The sequence below is a fragment of the Ambystoma mexicanum genome, chromosome 2q (assembly GCF_040938575.1).
Source record: "Ambystoma mexicanum isolate Mex_15411 chromosome 2q, UKY_AmexF1_1, whole genome shotgun sequence".
Classification (NCBI taxonomy): domain Eukaryota; kingdom Metazoa; phylum Chordata; class Amphibia; order Caudata; family Ambystomatidae; genus Ambystoma; species Ambystoma mexicanum.
In genome coordinates this window covers 519,676,343-519,692,921 of record NC_090924.1, presented here as the reverse complement: position 1 = coordinate 519,692,921, position 16,579 = coordinate 519,676,343, and the positions used below count along the sequence as shown (strand labels likewise).

The 16,579-nt window shown below is 44.1% G+C and overlaps 1 protein-coding gene across 1 annotated transcript in view; it reads right to left on the bottom strand.

The window, feature by feature from the left end:
* INTS1 (integrator complex subunit 1) overlaps positions 1-16,579 on the bottom strand; it is a 2,112,141-nt gene that overhangs the window by 927,801 nt on the left and 1,167,761 nt on the right. Inside the window, exons 21-23 of the mRNA XM_069647642.1 lie at positions 11,878-12,057; positions 11,435-11,584; positions 10,087-10,260 (exon numbers count right to left, since the gene is read on the bottom strand). Of these exons, the coding sequence (XP_069503743.1) occupies positions 10,087-10,260; positions 11,435-11,584; positions 11,878-12,057 (504 nt within the window). The remainder of the gene's footprint in view (positions 1-10,086; positions 10,261-11,434; positions 11,585-11,877; positions 12,058-16,579) is intronic.

The window sequence follows — 16,579 nt, the reverse complement described above, 5'->3', positions numbered from 1 at the left end:
CCTCCTACAGGTGTCCTGTGAGGGGAGTCCTCAGAGTGGTTTTGGGGCGGCTGATGCAGATGCCGATGGTAAAGAGGCACCTGCTGTTGCTGCGGCTTTAGAATATCTACCCCGTCCACCTCGGGTAGTTCTTCTTTGACCCGGTCGTCCTCTACCTCTTCCGAATGCGGAGTAGAAGCGAAAGGACTTGCCCCTCGCAGAGGTTCCTGTGGGACGAAAAGGAGTCTGACGGATTGCAGCTCCTAGGGATTTTGCTGCAGCTTTTGAAGTTTGCAGTTTCTCTAAACTGTCATCCGCCTTTTTCCCGAACAAAGAAGAGCCATCGAATGGCATGTTCAAGAGCCTGGCTTGCACATCTGGGGCAAAACCCGACTTTCTCAACCAAGCGAATCTCCTGGTTGATGTACTTGCCGCCATTGCTCTGCTGATACTGTCAGCGGAATCAATGCCCGTCTGGAGGGATTCGCACATAGCGTCTTTACCGTCCTGTATAATATTCAGGAACGCATCCCTTTCTTCTCCCTCCGGGATGCAGTCAGCCGCTGTAGAAGCACACTCCCAAAGTGTATGGCTGAACCTAGCAAGGGTGCAAGTAGCATTAACAGACTTTAACGCCATGCTACATGCTGAAAAGACTTTCTTTGCCATAGCATCATATTTTTTATCGTCCCAGTCCTGTGGGACTGTAGGATAAGCCGTCTTGACATCGGTAGAGGATGCTGCTTGTACCACCAGACTTTCTGGGGATGGATGTTTAGACAAAAACTCTGGGTCTGTGGAAGATACCCTGTACTTTGCAGACAGTTTTTTATTTACTGCTGGTATTACATCTGGGGTTTCCCAGTTTGTCATGATCTTTCTCTGAAGAGCTTTATGAAAGGGTACCACAGGATCCTCTTGTGGGCCTTTGTCAAGAATATCCGTGAGGTCATCTTGCTGGAAAGATTGTGAAGGTGCAGACCACCCCATGAACTCTGTAATCCTGGCCATTAAGGCTCTGTAGGGGGTTTCAGCATGCTCCCCCGGGTCTGGCTTAGCAAAATCCACCTCAGGGGAAGTGTCTAACCCACTTGCCTCATGTAAAGAATCATGAAGATCCTTTAATCTGCGCTCTTCAGAGGAAAATTCCTCTCTAATTGGGGTTACAGGTCCCTGTAACTCAAAAGTGTCTTGTTCAGACAAATCACCCTCTTCTAAAATTGAGGATATAGTTCTCAATTGTTCTGAACTCATAAAGGGAGTAAATCCCATTTCCAAGGCAGAGGGTGCAGAACTTGTCATTATTGGCCTCGAAAATGTCGTTGTCGTCGACGCCGACGTCGAAGGCTTCGAGCGTGGCGTCGAAAACAGAGGTGGAGGCCTCGAGGACCTCGACAGAATTGGAATTCTACTCGACAATATCGACGCCATCGAAGTCGAGGGCCTGGGGATAGTCACTGGATGTGTGGTCACCGTGACTTTTCTTGGCGTCGACGCCGGTGTCGAGGCCGGCGTCGAGTCGACAGACCGTGTGTCGAAGGTCCCCTCGACAACGGTGCCGAAGACATCGACCTCGACGTCGACGGAACCTTCGAGGAAGGTTTGGAGGTCATAGTCCTGCTCGAGGGTTCGAAACCCGCTCAAGAGGTTTCTTTCGCCGGGTACTGCGACTCGCGGCGTTTTTGACCTTCGGGTCTTTCGACCAGAGCATCGCTCTCGGCAGTCTTCGAGGGGGTCGAGGCCGCTTTCTCGAAGACGCTCATCATATTCTTTCGGAATTCCTCCCATTCAGCCCGGGAACTATGTTTCGTGGGGCAAGGGATTCTTTTTGGCGAAACAGAGGAAGAGGAAGATGGAGAAGGGGATCTTCGACGCCTCTCTTCGAGTGCTTCGATCTCGAGGAGTGATGAGACCCACTCCGAGACCTGGAGCGCGAATGGTGACGAGGAGACGAATGTCTCGACTTCGTCGACGAAGAAGAAGCTTTAAAAGTCTTACCTTTCTCCAGCTTCCCCCTACGCTCCTTCAGGGCCTTAGCTGTCATGGACATACAGTCCTCGCATTCCGAACAATGGTGTTCAGCTCCCAAGCACCACAGACAATTTCTGTGAGGATCGGTCAACGACATCTTTTTCCCACAATCTCGACATTTTTTGAAGCTGGATCGAGGAGTTGTCGGTTCCGACGAGATAGCCATCGAGTATGGATCGAATAACTCGAGGTAAATAGGATTAATCTGACTAAGAAGTGAGCAACGGTATTCCGAGGCACCAAGTAAGCGCGGAAAAACGGAACTGAGCAACGGACGCTGCGCGCGGCCTTTATAGGCAGGATGACGTCGAGCGTCGATACGGCGGCTGTCGAGGGACATCGACTCGAGGGACGTCGACGCGCAGCGCCCTCTAGAGGAAAATTTTTCCGAGGCCAGCAGAGCTGGAAGGATATCTATCTAAGATGAGGAATACGTCGGAGGACACAATCCCTTCGAATAAGTTGGTGTGACTGGATGAATTAATTGAACTCCATGTCTTTGCAAATAGCAAACAGCATCTAATGGGATTGGGCTTTGGTGGTGAAAGGTCGATATTCGAGACCCAATGTGCAGCAGAGTTATATACAGTGAATAATCCACATTGCAGTGCTGCATTTGGTAAGTGGGTGGCCCTCTTTTCCTGTTGCAAAGGACACAAAGAACTGATTTGCTTTACACAGTGCTTTCGTTTTTATATGGATAGCACATAACTGCTTAGGTGCATTCAGTGTGCGCAGTGGTTTTTATTCCTCTTTTCTGTGGATTCAGTAAGAAGCCTGGTAACTAATGTAAAACTTTCAAATGTGTTTGGGGGAGAGTTGTGGATGTTTCTAAAGCTACTTTGTGTGTGAATAGTGAAACATTGTTTCTCCGCTGAAAGGGCTTGGAGCTTGCTTACCCTCCTGATAGAGGATATTGCATTGAGGAAGGCCATCGTGTATATGAAGCTTTGTGCACTGACTCAGGCAGAGGTCACAGTTTATGAACTACTATTTAAATCTCAAACAGGCTGGGGGAGGGGGTGTGACCAGTGGAAAAACATGCTTTACTCCTTCCATAAATCCTTATCATTTGACAACTTCCGCCTTGTCAATTTCTGTTGTGAGGTGGTGGAAGCAGTCAGTGCAGCTCAATGTATTTTAGGGGAGTGGTAACTAAGCCTAAATTAGAGAAATACAGCAGGTATGTAACAATATCTGCACGCAAACAAATAATAGGATTGATGCACTTCTTTGTGCACTGTGAGAAACCCGAGGACTTTCTCACATGTACTCCCTCTGGGCATGGACGTCATTTAGGGGTCACCAGGGGTAGCACCTGCATATATATGTTTTTACATTGAGGCTCTTTCTGGTTTTCTGATAGCTATAGCCGGTAAAATAGCTCAGTGGGTTGAGCGCTGGCTGCTGCAATGTGAGTGTGATCTGCAGGTTCGACTCCCAGCAAGGTCAGTTCAGCCTGTCATCCTGCTGAGGTTGATAAATGAGTATCAACACAGGTTGGGTGATAATTTAAGGAATATTTGCTCTATATGAAGCGCTTAAGCGTAAGTGCTATATAACAACACATCATTGGGGGTCATTACGAGGTTGGAGGTAAGGGATTACCGGTAAGGGTGCCGATGCCGGTAATCCCTTGCCTCCGTATTCCGAGTCCCCTTTGTGGGTCCTTCCTTACCTCCTGCTTTTAGCAGGAGTTAAGTACGGGACCCGCAAAGGTACCTCGGAGGTAATTACAGTACCGTAATTTACGGTGCCGTAATTACCTCCTTCCCCATTCCCATTGAGCCCTATGGGGCAGAAATGGGAATGGGGAAGGGCAAAAGGTGAATGGGGAATTACCGGTCCCTCCAACCCTGGAATGGACCGGTAATTACTCCATCACCATGCCGGATTTGGGACGGTTTCGGAGGCAACCATGGAGCTAATTACTCCATGGTTAGCTCCAAACCCGGAATGAGGCCCATTATCTTTTGGCCTTGGACGTCTGCTTGCTTTCACAGTGATTTGGTAATATGGGCCTGTATGCACTGATGGTTGCCAGTCAAAGGATCGAAAAAAAAGGGTTGGATGGTCAAAGGATCGACTCAAAAGTACCGAAAACAAAAGGATTGCATTTTTTTGCCCCCCCTCCCAACCCGTTTTTTTTTTGTAAAAACCATTTTTTTTACCTATACAAAAACCAAAAAATATATATATAATTTAAAAAAAAAAAAAAAAAAAAAAAAAAAAAAAAAAAATCGATCCTTTTGTTTTCGGTACTTTTGTGTCGATCCTTTGACCATTCGACCCTTTGACAGTCGATGCTTTAACTGGACAGCTGCACTGATATTAATGATACATATGGTGATCCATTCTTATATGAAATGTATATCACTTTACAGTGATATTGTAACCATATTTTTCGTAGTGTAGAAACAATGTTTTTTGATGCCGCTTCCTGTTTTGTCGAGGGGTGAAAGGTAGTGGTCCATCACTTCTTGTGATGTTACTTCGGGGTGTGGCCAAATGACATCACTTCCTACGATGTCATCAGAGGTCAAGGGTCGTGTGATGTCACTTCCACTTCCACTACCCCTGGCATTTTGGTGAAATGACATCCCTGCCCCTGGGTCCTCTTCTCGGGTGGCATGGGAAAGGCCATCACTCTTGGATCCTGACCCTGGGGGTGGAGAAGCAAACATCACCTGGATAGGGGGCCTTGGACATTGGGGATGAGATGTTCTCAGGTGAGATACAGTATTCAGCATTTCCCTTTCATAGAGCATCCTCTATCCCAGAGGCGGTTATGGGATATTGCTATCCCTATACCACTGACCAAGAAAACGTCAGGAGATATTATCCAACCTGAAGAACTAGGTGAAGGGTGAGATAGGTGAGACGTTGTATCCCTTGTTCCCTCTTGAAGACAGATGTAACCCTCCTCCGGGCCCTCTTTTCCCCATCTTTTCCCTCTGACAGTACTGGGACGAGGAAGAGGCAACTAGGAGAGATTAATACTAACACCTCATTTAACCATTCCAGTACTGGGACGAGGAAGAGGCCACTAGGAGTGATGAACACAAACATCTAATTTCACCACTTTAGTACTGGGACGAAGAAGATGCCTGTAGAGTACTTTAAAGGTCAGGCATGCCCTTTCAATTATGGTCAGGCAAGCCCAATTGAAGACCCACACCTGCAACCTGACAAAGGGTTGTAGGTGTATAAAGGGAAACCAAATGTGCAGAGAGAGCAACAGGGAGGCCTGTGGGGCAAAGACCAGCAGGGGACCCGTGTCGTGAGGAGCCAGCTGTGGTGGGACCTGAGAGGAAGCCAGGACGCCGGCCAATGTCCCAGAGACCGGTGGCAGCAAGGGAAAGTTGGGCTGTTGAGCCGTCACACACGTGGGAGCCTCCACGTAGGAGAGAGAGAGAGAGCAGCTGAAGCTGCAATCTAAGAAGGAAGAAGAAACCCTCTCACATCTCCTCTCTCTTGGACTGACCACTTCCTGCTTGCCTCTCACCTGAAACTTCTTGTCCCTCAAGCAAAGGCTAATCCCAGCATTGCCACCTTCCTTCTCAGTCATTCGTCCCATGAAGCGAATATCAGTGGATGACTATGCCTCCACTTTCTCTGCAGACTCACTAACCTGCATCTTTCTATCTCCAACACTTTGGACATCCTTGCCCCGGACATGAGAATCTGTCTGAAACCTACCTCCAAGTGCAACTCTTGGTACAGCGCTGACCGGAGAGGAACGCAGAGGACCAGTGATTGTCGGGGAAAGTCAATCAGCATCGGAGCGCACCTGGCGTGTTACACATTGGCAATCAAGTGCCACATGCGTTTATTGAACTGAATGAAACTTTGAATCAATTCTAAATTACAGTTATAGAATACCGAACTGAATGAAACTTTGAAAACAAAGCGGAATTAAGCATATTAATAGGGTTGGCCAGGTTGTGGAGTAGAGCAATCGCTCTACTGCGGCAGCCCTGCCACATAACAAAGCTACCTAAATTGTGATAGTACTGCGATTACTAGCTTGTGCCCTTCAGAATAGTACTGTGATTACTAGCTTATGCCCACTAGAATAGTACTGCGATTACTAGCGTGTGCCCTCTAGGATAGTACTGTGATTACTAGCTTGTTCCCTCTAGAATAGTACTGTGATTACTACCTTGTGCCCTCTAGAATAGTACTGTGATTACTTGCTTGTGCCCTCTAAAATAGTACTGTGATTACTAGCTTGTGCCCTCTAGGATAGTACTGCGATTACTATCTTGTGCCCTCTAGGATACTACTGTGATTACTAGCTTGTGCCCTCTAGACTAGTACTGTGATTACTAGCTTGTGCCCTCTAAAATAGTACTGTGATTACTAGCTTGTGCCCTCTAAAATAGTACTGTGATTACTAGCTTGTGCCCTCTAAAATAGTATTGTGATTACTAGCTTGTGCGCCCTCTAGGATAGTACTGCGATTACTAGCTTGTGCCCTCTAGGATAGTACTGCGATTACTAGCTTGTGCCCTCTAGGATACTACTGTGATTACTAGCTTGTGCCCTCTAGACTAGTACTGTGATTACTAGCTTGTGCCCTCTAGACTAGTACTGTGATTACTAGCTTGTGCCCTCTAGAATAGTACTGTGATTACTACCTGTGCCCTCTAGAATAGTACTGTGATTACTAGCTTGTGCCCTCTAAAATAGTACTGTGATTACTAGCTTGTGCTCTCAAGGATAGTACTGTGATTACTAGCTTGTGCCCCCTAAAATAGCACTGTGATTACTAGCGTGTGCCCTCTAGGATAGTACTGCGATTACTAGCTTGTGCCACTAGGCTGGAACTGTGATTATTTGCTTGCACCGTCTAGATAGAATTGTGAATGTTAGCCAACGTTGCATCTAGATAAGATTGTAAATATTAGCAAGTGCCACACTTAGATAGAATTGTGAATGTTAGCAATTATTACATTTAGATAGAATTGTGAACATTAGCCACCGTTGCATCTAGATAGGATTGTAAATATTAGCAATTGCCACATTTAGATAGAATTGTAAACATTAGCCTCCTTCGCATCTAGATAAGATTGTGAATGTTAGCACGTGTCACACTTAGAACTGTGAATATTAGCATGTGCCACATTTAGATAGCATTGTGAACATTAGCCTGCGTCGGACCCAGACAGAATTGTGAATGCTAGCAAGTACCACACTTAGAATTGTGAACATTGGCCTGCGTCGCATCTAGACAGGATTGTGGGTGTCAGCCAATGCCACATTTAGATAGAATTGTGAGCGCTTGCTTGCTTCGCATCTAGAGGGAATTTGAAGGTGGGCCAGTGCCACATTTGTATATAATTCTGAATATTGGCGTGTGTCATATGTTGACAGGATTGTAAATGCTGGCCAGTGCCGGATCTAGATAGAAATCCGGAGATATTCACGCACCACATCTAGAAAGAGCGTGGACATTTAGCACATATCACTTCTAGATAGCAAGGCCAATAACCAACCCACTAACAATTTCACCCCTCTGCATACACCTCTCAAACTCTAACCAAACACAACCACAACCCTAAAGCACAACAAACCACACAAACTTCAGTACACCGCAACAACAAAACAAACCACACATAGCTTCGCACAACAGCACACGACGGCTACCAACTGGAAAGCACTCCCAAGCTCAGCGAACATTGTTAACTGAACTGAAGCTGCCAACAGCACATCACTGCTCTCTTGCACTTTTCCCGCTTGTCCCCACTAATTCACCCACCATCCCCGTTCCATTTCAGATCCGCCAGACCGCCAGGGGACTACTCCGGTGGTGATAGTGCGCGGTACAAAGATCCTTTAACATTAACATATTGACGTTTATTGAATGCTGAGCAAAACTTTGAAACAAAGATGAATCACATATATTGAATATCAAACTGAACAAAAACCTTGAAACTGAGCTAAAGTAAGCGTAGAACATATAGAATTTTGAAAATAAAACCTTATGGGCAAAACAACGGATGACAACCAAAAGGGAAAGTGCCCATTTGTAAGCAACTTAATGAAAAGAGCACAAGTGTGAACGAAATGCAATAGAAAGGAGGGGTGTAAGAAAGATCACCACAAAGTGAATTTTATGAATGAATACATTGCGACGAGGCCAAAGACTGACAGGAAATGTGTAACATGTTGTGGCAAAGCCAAGAGGCTAACTAGGAGAAACCAAGAGGGTGTAAAAGTGCACACAGAACCAAGAGGCCGACAAGGAGAAACAAGTGAGGGTTCCTGGTTAAGGAACCTGTGATGGATGTCCATGTGTTCTGACAACTGCCCCTTGACCACTGAGCCCTAAATGGCGAGAGTCAAAGCCATTGTCAAATAAACCAAGAAGGAGCACTGCGATTGACCGGTAAAGCAAACCAGAAGGAGGGTCAAGTGGACCTAGATTTGTGTTGAACTTTGAAAGATTGAAACCCCTACAAGTTGCTAGGTTGAAATCCTGGGGAAAGGAACCACGAGAATTGATGAACTGTGAATCCTGTCTTGAAGATGGAGCTTCAAGACCCCTTTGTTATATGAATTGTATTGCCTTGAACTTGGGGATGGGAACCCCGAGGATAGTGTGGAACTGTATTGCCTTGAACTGGGAAAAGGTAATTTTGAGACTTTTGTGGAACTTTCTTAAACTTCGGGAAGGGGAGCTGAAGAGAAAGCTAAGAACTGGAAGAAGCTCAGACATTTTACTTTATCACCATTTGTTTCATTATTGACATCCCTACACATTGTTTAGGACAAGGATATGTTTTGGACACATACAGACTTTTACGTTGAACTCCAATTCAAACTTTCCTTAGTTTTGTTCAGGTAGGGAAATCCCAACTTAGCATAGGGCAAGTTAGGCCTTCTACCATCCTGACATTTGAGTTAGTACATCTTTTTATTTTGAACTTTGATTCTGTTGTCTGTGTCTTGCTTCATGATGCCTTCACAGCACAAAGTGACAAACTGCTTCCATTTTTGTAAAGTAAGTGTCTTGGTGTTTGTTTTCCTTGCCTCACTCAGTATTTCCGTACATTACTGCGACAGGTGTAAAAGACCAAACGTTCTGAAGTCAGAAGTCAGACTGCGAAGTTCATAGCTTTTGGATTTGGACAGGTTATCTGCAGTGGATTCTGTGTTACAATGTTGTGAACTGGACACAACTTGACTGGTGGGCAAACTGACATGCACAGGAGATTGGGATACAACAACTGCCTTGTCCACGCTGGAGCACTGAGAATCAGGGTTAAGCTTGCCTGAAAGAGTTTGTGGATTACTCTGTGAAGCAGAGGAGTCTAGGATTAAGGGTAAGCAAATATACCAGTCTACATCAGCCATACGGATTTGGGTTGTTTGTTCGTTTACATTTTAACTGACCTCAATATAACTGCTCGGGCACACATTTTAAAAGTCCTTTTTTCTTTGGTCCCCGACCTCCAATGTTAAGCGGGTGACACCCCGCAACCCTTGCTCTCCGCGTTCGGTATTCTGAAAAGTGTGCATGCAAAATGCACAGGTCAATTCACACATAAGAAAAATGTGCTTGTTTTTTAACTCAAACAACATTTTTCAAACAAATTAACTAATTCCCATCCATTTTGCGTTGCCGAAAGACCCCTGTTGAGGTTACCTGGATGCCAAAGCTGTGCATTTTGTGTTTGCTTTTGTTGCAAATATGTCTATGGCTGGTTGATCCCAAGCTGTGAAAATCAGTTCGATTAAATATGTGTTCATCTCCCTTTCGTGCTCTTGGACCAACACCAGGCTTATACTATCTCTAAGGCAGGACAGGGTTCAAAACGAGCAAAAAGAAAGGGTGTCCCATAGAAATCTATGGGAGGGTAGCAAAAAGAAAATCTTTCCTAGCAACGGGCATTCATTAAATTTAAAGCCTTAGAACTGTGGTCATTAGTGGAAATGCTCGACATTTGGGCATTGCAGTTCAATTACATTCAAGCTCCATAAGGCACTCACAAATTCTCTGTACCATTTGTTCACAGAGAGCCCAATATACATACAGCTTTAATACAGCTTTATAAGAACCCGACCTTTTACCTGCTGTAATGCAACAGCTGTAGTTCCTCTAACACTGTCAAATAAGGGGAGTCGAGGCAAGTCTTTCAACAGCCATTGGTATGACTGTAGCAGCTCTTCATCCACAGCATCTTCTTCCATGGGTTGGTCCTTCTCTTCACCACCACCACCTTCTGAGAGGACCAAGCAAAGACCCTGCAATTATAGGAAAAAGAAGACCAAGGAAAAAATAACAAAGTTCAGACCTCAGTCTGGATCTTAGTGATTCAAACTTACAAGGAAATAACACCCACTGTGACAAAGCTGGAAGGGCAAGGTGCACGGAAATGGACATGTGTAGGGGACACAATTGTGCTACCCCTCTCACTCATGGCTACACCATAAATAAGCTGCATTAGGATGTATCTATGCAGACTAGCATGGCGTCGCAAATCTGATGTGGTTCCAATGTGCAACTGGAATGCAGCGCATTGGACACATTACAGCAACAGTGCCATCTTGATCATTATTAGGCACCTGACAGGTGGCACAAGTAATAGAACCAAAAAAAGGAATCTCGAATAAACATGTTGGTACACAAATGTCATGACTGCACGTCAAGACCTTGTTCCGCTGTGAGGATCTGACCTATAAGCAGGAGGGCTGGGTGGTTGAATGATCTCCTCCCATGAAAGTGACCATCCAACGAAGTAAAGCAGTGCTGCATGGCAGAGGTCTGCAGATATGTAGCAAAGGAGAATGGTTACAGGTTTACTGTACTGCGGACCATGTATGTTAAGTGGATTAGAATTTTCTGAATAACCATCAATCATTTTGTCAAGCAATCTCTAACCATCCAGAACATGGACTCATCAGCTGGTCCATAAATATTCAGACACTGACACAGACTCCAAGTAGTCCATATCGCAACAGATTCAAATCACAGCAGCACTCTCAAGCTACTATTGCACCCTTTGCAACCAAAATGATATATATTCCGAATCACCTCCCCAAAACCAGTTGTTTAGTATGGTCCTGGCTTCTTTTTTTTTCTTTTTTTAAATATGTTTATTTTACATTTTCATATTAATACAATCAATCACATAAAGATCAAATATAAATGCAAAAACAACAAATATATTAACTAAGCAAACCACATTAAAATCCTGATTCCCCCCAAGACAATCCACAAAATAGACAAACACCACACTTCCACAAACTTGCTATCAGCTAAACCTATAATACCACTTCCCAAACGCCCAAATCTAAAGATTCACATTACCCATATAAATCTCAAAGTAGTTCTCAACTCATCACAAAGAAAAATAATTTCAGAGCAGCGCCAGCCCACCAAATCCCTGACAATATCTTAAAAACTAGCCATCAATACCTTCATAGCAAGAATCCGTGCAGACACTTGTGATGAACTTAGACGTCGTAGAAAGTAGTCAAGCACCTCACATGTCGTCTGTTCATCTGCCTTTGGTCCTAGAAGAAGGTCTTGCAGACGTCCCAAGAGTTGTCTTTGTTTTTGCTGTCTCTGAAAAGAAACATTCAATAGTGTCAGTTATTTATGCGAGCAGCTTTACTGCACATGTTCCCCAACACATACTGGGTCTGTAACCATAGTGTATGTCTGGATATCTTTCAGATTATAAAACCGCCTTTCTATTCATGATACATGCCACTCTCCTTTTATACTTTCTGTGGGCATATCCAGTAAAGGAAATTAACATATGCCAGTACAGCCTTGATACAAATGAATCATTAAACATCTGCAATGTAGAGAGGACACCTCAAGTCTTCAACTGGTAAACAAGCAGCTCCACTCACCTGTCGTTTTTTGGCACGTTGTTCTTTACTTTCACCTTCTTCTTCTTCCTCACCAGAAGTAGATTCATCAGCCGCATCATGCAGCAGAAACTCACACAAGCACTGTACAGGCAGTACATCCAAGGAACCCTCACTAGATTGAACCAAGTCAGCTAGCCAGGGCATGGATTGGGATGAGGCCTAGAACAACAGTAGAGTTAATTTGCAGACAGAAACAAATATTGTTAGCAAATATGAAACATTATTAGGAGGGTTTTCCTCAGTCCTTTAGTAAGTGTGTGAGAAAGACCTACACAAAACTAGGTAACATGGTTACCGTGAAGTCCAGCTGACTCTCCTATATGCAAATATTGCATAGCAGCCACAGGTAAACACTCAGAAGAAGAGTATTTTGTAAAAGGTACTGTAAAACTCTTTATATCATTCAATAAGGGATTGTCCACACACTATTAGTGAAATAGAACTATCATACTGTGCAAGAAAAAGGCAATGCATGTTTATAGGCAAGTCATTTGTATAAAAGAGTTAATTCAGTGTCTTTAGATGATGCCACACCCAGGTAGGGACATCAGTAGATTTCAGAGTCAATCAGTTCCTCTAGGCATCTAGTCTGAGAAATTTAGGTTCCAAAAGGTCCCATTAAAAAAATACTTCTAAAGGAGATCTACAGAATAGTTTAATTCTAGCAGTTAAATGAGAAAATGTTACCCATCATAGAGAATATTGTCCTTCGAACTCATAGCCTACGTCTGGGACATGCAATTCTTGGTGTACAGGACCAAAGCATGTGTAGCAGCATTAATTAAAGCAAACAATAGTGTGCTGGAGTGTGTGCACAATCATGTCTCGGTGTACAACTTTCCTACCACAGGTTGCCGGCCCAAACAGCCAGTCTTTTTACACTTTTTACAAGCAGGACATTGAACAGGATTCTTTTTAAGGGGATGGCAGGGAGGGCTGTATAGAGGAAAGGACAATGTGAACCAAAAGCACAGTAGTCACTATAGTCAGTACCTTGTACTTACTTCTACTCTGCTTCCCATTGTCTTCATACTTATGGGAGATTACAAAGTACCCTACCAACCTGATATGATGTGTTAACCAGGAACTCTAAGTATATGAACTGAAAGAGAAGGAGTACATTACAGAACCTTCCCTTAACATAAAAATATTGCAAATAACTTGTTTTCCAAACATTGCATGCTTACTGGAGCTAGAGGACATCAAGATGTATTTGGGGGACATAGTGGTAGCCCACAAGGCCATTTCACAGATTTATTAAATGGCAAATGTCCCTGAAAGGCAAAATAGACAGCTTAGTACTCACTAAATGAGCAAGAAGTCCTTCTTGAGAAGACTATCCCAAGTGATAAAAGTCCAAGATACAAGCGACAATGCAAGTGACAATGAGAGACTTTGCTGTATTGCATAACGGAGGGAGGCCCACATGTATGCGAAATGAGTACTCAAAGGACTGCAATTCCTTTGTTCATTCGAGGTACAATTGTGGGGCCCTACACACATCGAGAAAATTGAGATATCTTTCAATCTTAGAAGAGAGCTTTGGGAAAAAATGGGAAAAGGATCACCAGGTTCGAGGATAAATTGTGAAAAACCATCCTCAGCAGGTATTGAGGATGAGTGCATAGTAACATCTTGTCTTTGTGGATGATCAAGAATGGTTTCTCTGCACAAAGGGCTTGCAGATCCCATGTGTCCAAATTAAGGCTTGCAACTCTTTCATGGGTTTATTGTGATTAGAAGAACCACAGTTAGAAGAGTAGAACTAGCAGACCAACAACTAAGTTGACAATTTCATTTTTGTTTTAAATGGGGGGTTCCCCCATAACACACATCGCTGCTGCTACCCCCACCCCTTCCCACGTACTACCGCCCACACACACACAAATACAAATTATCACTGGAAATTGTATGTATTTTGAATCTTTTGTCTCCCTTTGTTTGTATAAACTTTGTATAAAGTTGATATTTTATTAACCATATACAATAAAAAAGAAATAAAAAGGCTAACTTCTAAGAGTGGAACTAGCAGACAAACTAACTGTGGTGGTTCTAAAAACTGTAAGCACTTTAATGGGTGTGTGCTTTGAAGTCCCTATTGGCCCCCAACGGTTGGAGCTAAGCCAAGGCACCCTGAGGTCCCTCTGGATCAGTAATCTGACCTGTTCTGGTTGGTGGCAGTGTACTTTAACTAGTGGATGCCTTTTTCTTCCTTGCGGCCCTAAAAATGTAATCTAGTTTTGCTAAATCCATTACCCAGGCAACTGTACTTTGTTGCTCCTGAGCGTGTGTTAGGAGGTGTTTCTGCAAGCCATCTGGAGAGGGCTTGAGAAGTCCAACCTCAGAGAAGATAAACTCAGAGAAGTAACCAAACAATTTGAAGAATTTAAACTAAACACTCTGACCAAAAAAACCAAGAAGTTGTCTCGCGATATGCAAGACTTCAAAGCGCAGGTTATTTACCCATACCTTGCTGCAAATTATACCGATAATACAAACTCTGATCGCAATCGATCAGGAAGCACCTCAAGACATAGAGTTACATTCTCAGATAGTAGCAATGACTCCTTTGGGTCTGATAATTCTTACTTATATCCACCATTCTTTGCCCCACATCGTGGATACCTGCCTTTTTTAAGTAGAGGCCAACCACAAGGAACTCGGGCCAGGCTGGGATCCACAATTTCAATACCAAACATGGGGACGATAACAACACGGACCGAGAACACAGAGGCGGATGGGCTACAGATGACCATGGAATCAATAGGTCTCCTAATTTTGAACCTTTTGAACCAAAAGAGACTAATGTTCTGGCTAAAGGCCTGACCTTTATTCCTTCAAGCCCTACAGATTGGTTTTGGACAGAAACTGAGGTTAGAAAATTCCTCAGAACAATTAGGCTTAAATCTTTCTTCAAAGACCAGGAAAAACCTAAAGTAGAGAGTGACACAGGTCTGCATCAACCATCTAATTTTACACCACAAGATAATACACTACCGAAGAAAGTTCTCACTTTTGAAAAATGCATTCTTGAAGAACTTAAACTGCAAAATGTACATCATCCTATTAAATACAATCTGTCCAATGCTGAACAGACTACACTCCGTTCACTAGCAAAAAACAAACAGGTGATCATTAAACCTGCGGACAAAGAGGGTGGCATAGTAGTCATGAGTCCAGAAAAGTACCACCTCATGGTAATGGAGCTTCTGAATGAGACTGGCAGCTACTTAAAACTCTGCAAAGATCCTAATGCCAAACGGAAAAGCTAAATTCAAGAAATGACTTACAATGCACTGCAACGAAACTGGCTGACAGAAAAGGAATCCACATTCCTGAACACCAGCCAAGACTCGACCCCATCCTTCTACGATATCCCCCAAATCCACACAAATGCTCTTAAACCGCCTGCGTGACCGTTTGTCGCAGGATGTGGCACAGTTTTAGAACCCATCTGCCAATACATTGACAAATGTATTCAACCCATTAGCCAACAAACAAGTACTTACCTAAGGGACAGCACCTCGGTCATTGCACTATTTGAAGGCAAGGCTTTTGACCCCACCATCAATATACTGGTCACTATGGATATTAGGCTTTGTACACTAGCCTCCCACAGGATGAAGCTATTCAATGTATACAGGATTCACTTTTGCAGGCTGCTCAATCTTTTAAAGCACCTGTGGAATTTATTTTAGAACTTCTGTCCCTAGCCCTACACAGAAATTTCTTCAAGTACCAAGACCAATTTTTTCACCAGATTCGGGGCACAGCCAAGCTATCATATTCATGGCGGCTTTTGAAGACAGCCTCATCCTGACAGACACCAACCCATTCAGGCAACACATCGATAAGTGGCGTCGCTATATCCATGACTTTATTCTCATTTGGAATGGGTCGTCTGCGCTCCTAAATAAAGTTTCTACAGTGGCTCAATCAACAAAACACCAACATTGATTTTACCATGACAGCCAGCCATCAAGAAATACATTTTCTTGACCTCACAATCAAACATCACCAGAACAAACTTATTTGCTCTCTCTATAAAAAAAAACCCACTAACAGGAACACCCTGTTGCACTTCACGAATTTCAATCCGCGCTGTCAGAAAGAGTTTACCATACAGCCAATTTCTCAGACTTTGTCCCAACTGCACCCTCCTGACAGATTACGACTAGAATGCTAAACAGCTAGCAGCCAGGCTTTGTGCGCATGGTTACCACAAAAAACTGGTAACCCGCTCGTTCAAGACAGCCAGATTTACCCCAAGAGAGACCCTCTTTCAAGCCAGATCTAATACCAAACAGGATAAATTGGTCTGTGTGCTTACCTACAGCGCGGATACATTCTCAGTCACAAAGCTCATATTTCCAGCTTCCCGCCTCAGTCTTCTCCCCTTCTGTCCTCTACCCTTCTACGCAAATGCCTCCCAAGTCGCCGGCTTCCCATTGCTGATGCTCAGACTATGGTGGGCCCTGCTGCCCTTACTGCACTGCCATTGTATGATGCTGACGACTTGATTACGGGCCCTGCTGCCCTTGTTGCCCCTACTGCACTGCCATTGAATGATGCTGCTGATATTACAGGCCCTGCTGCCCTTGTTGCCCCTACTGCACTGCCATTGAATGATGCTGCTGATATGATTACGGGCCCTGCTGGCCTTGAAGCCCCTACTGCACTG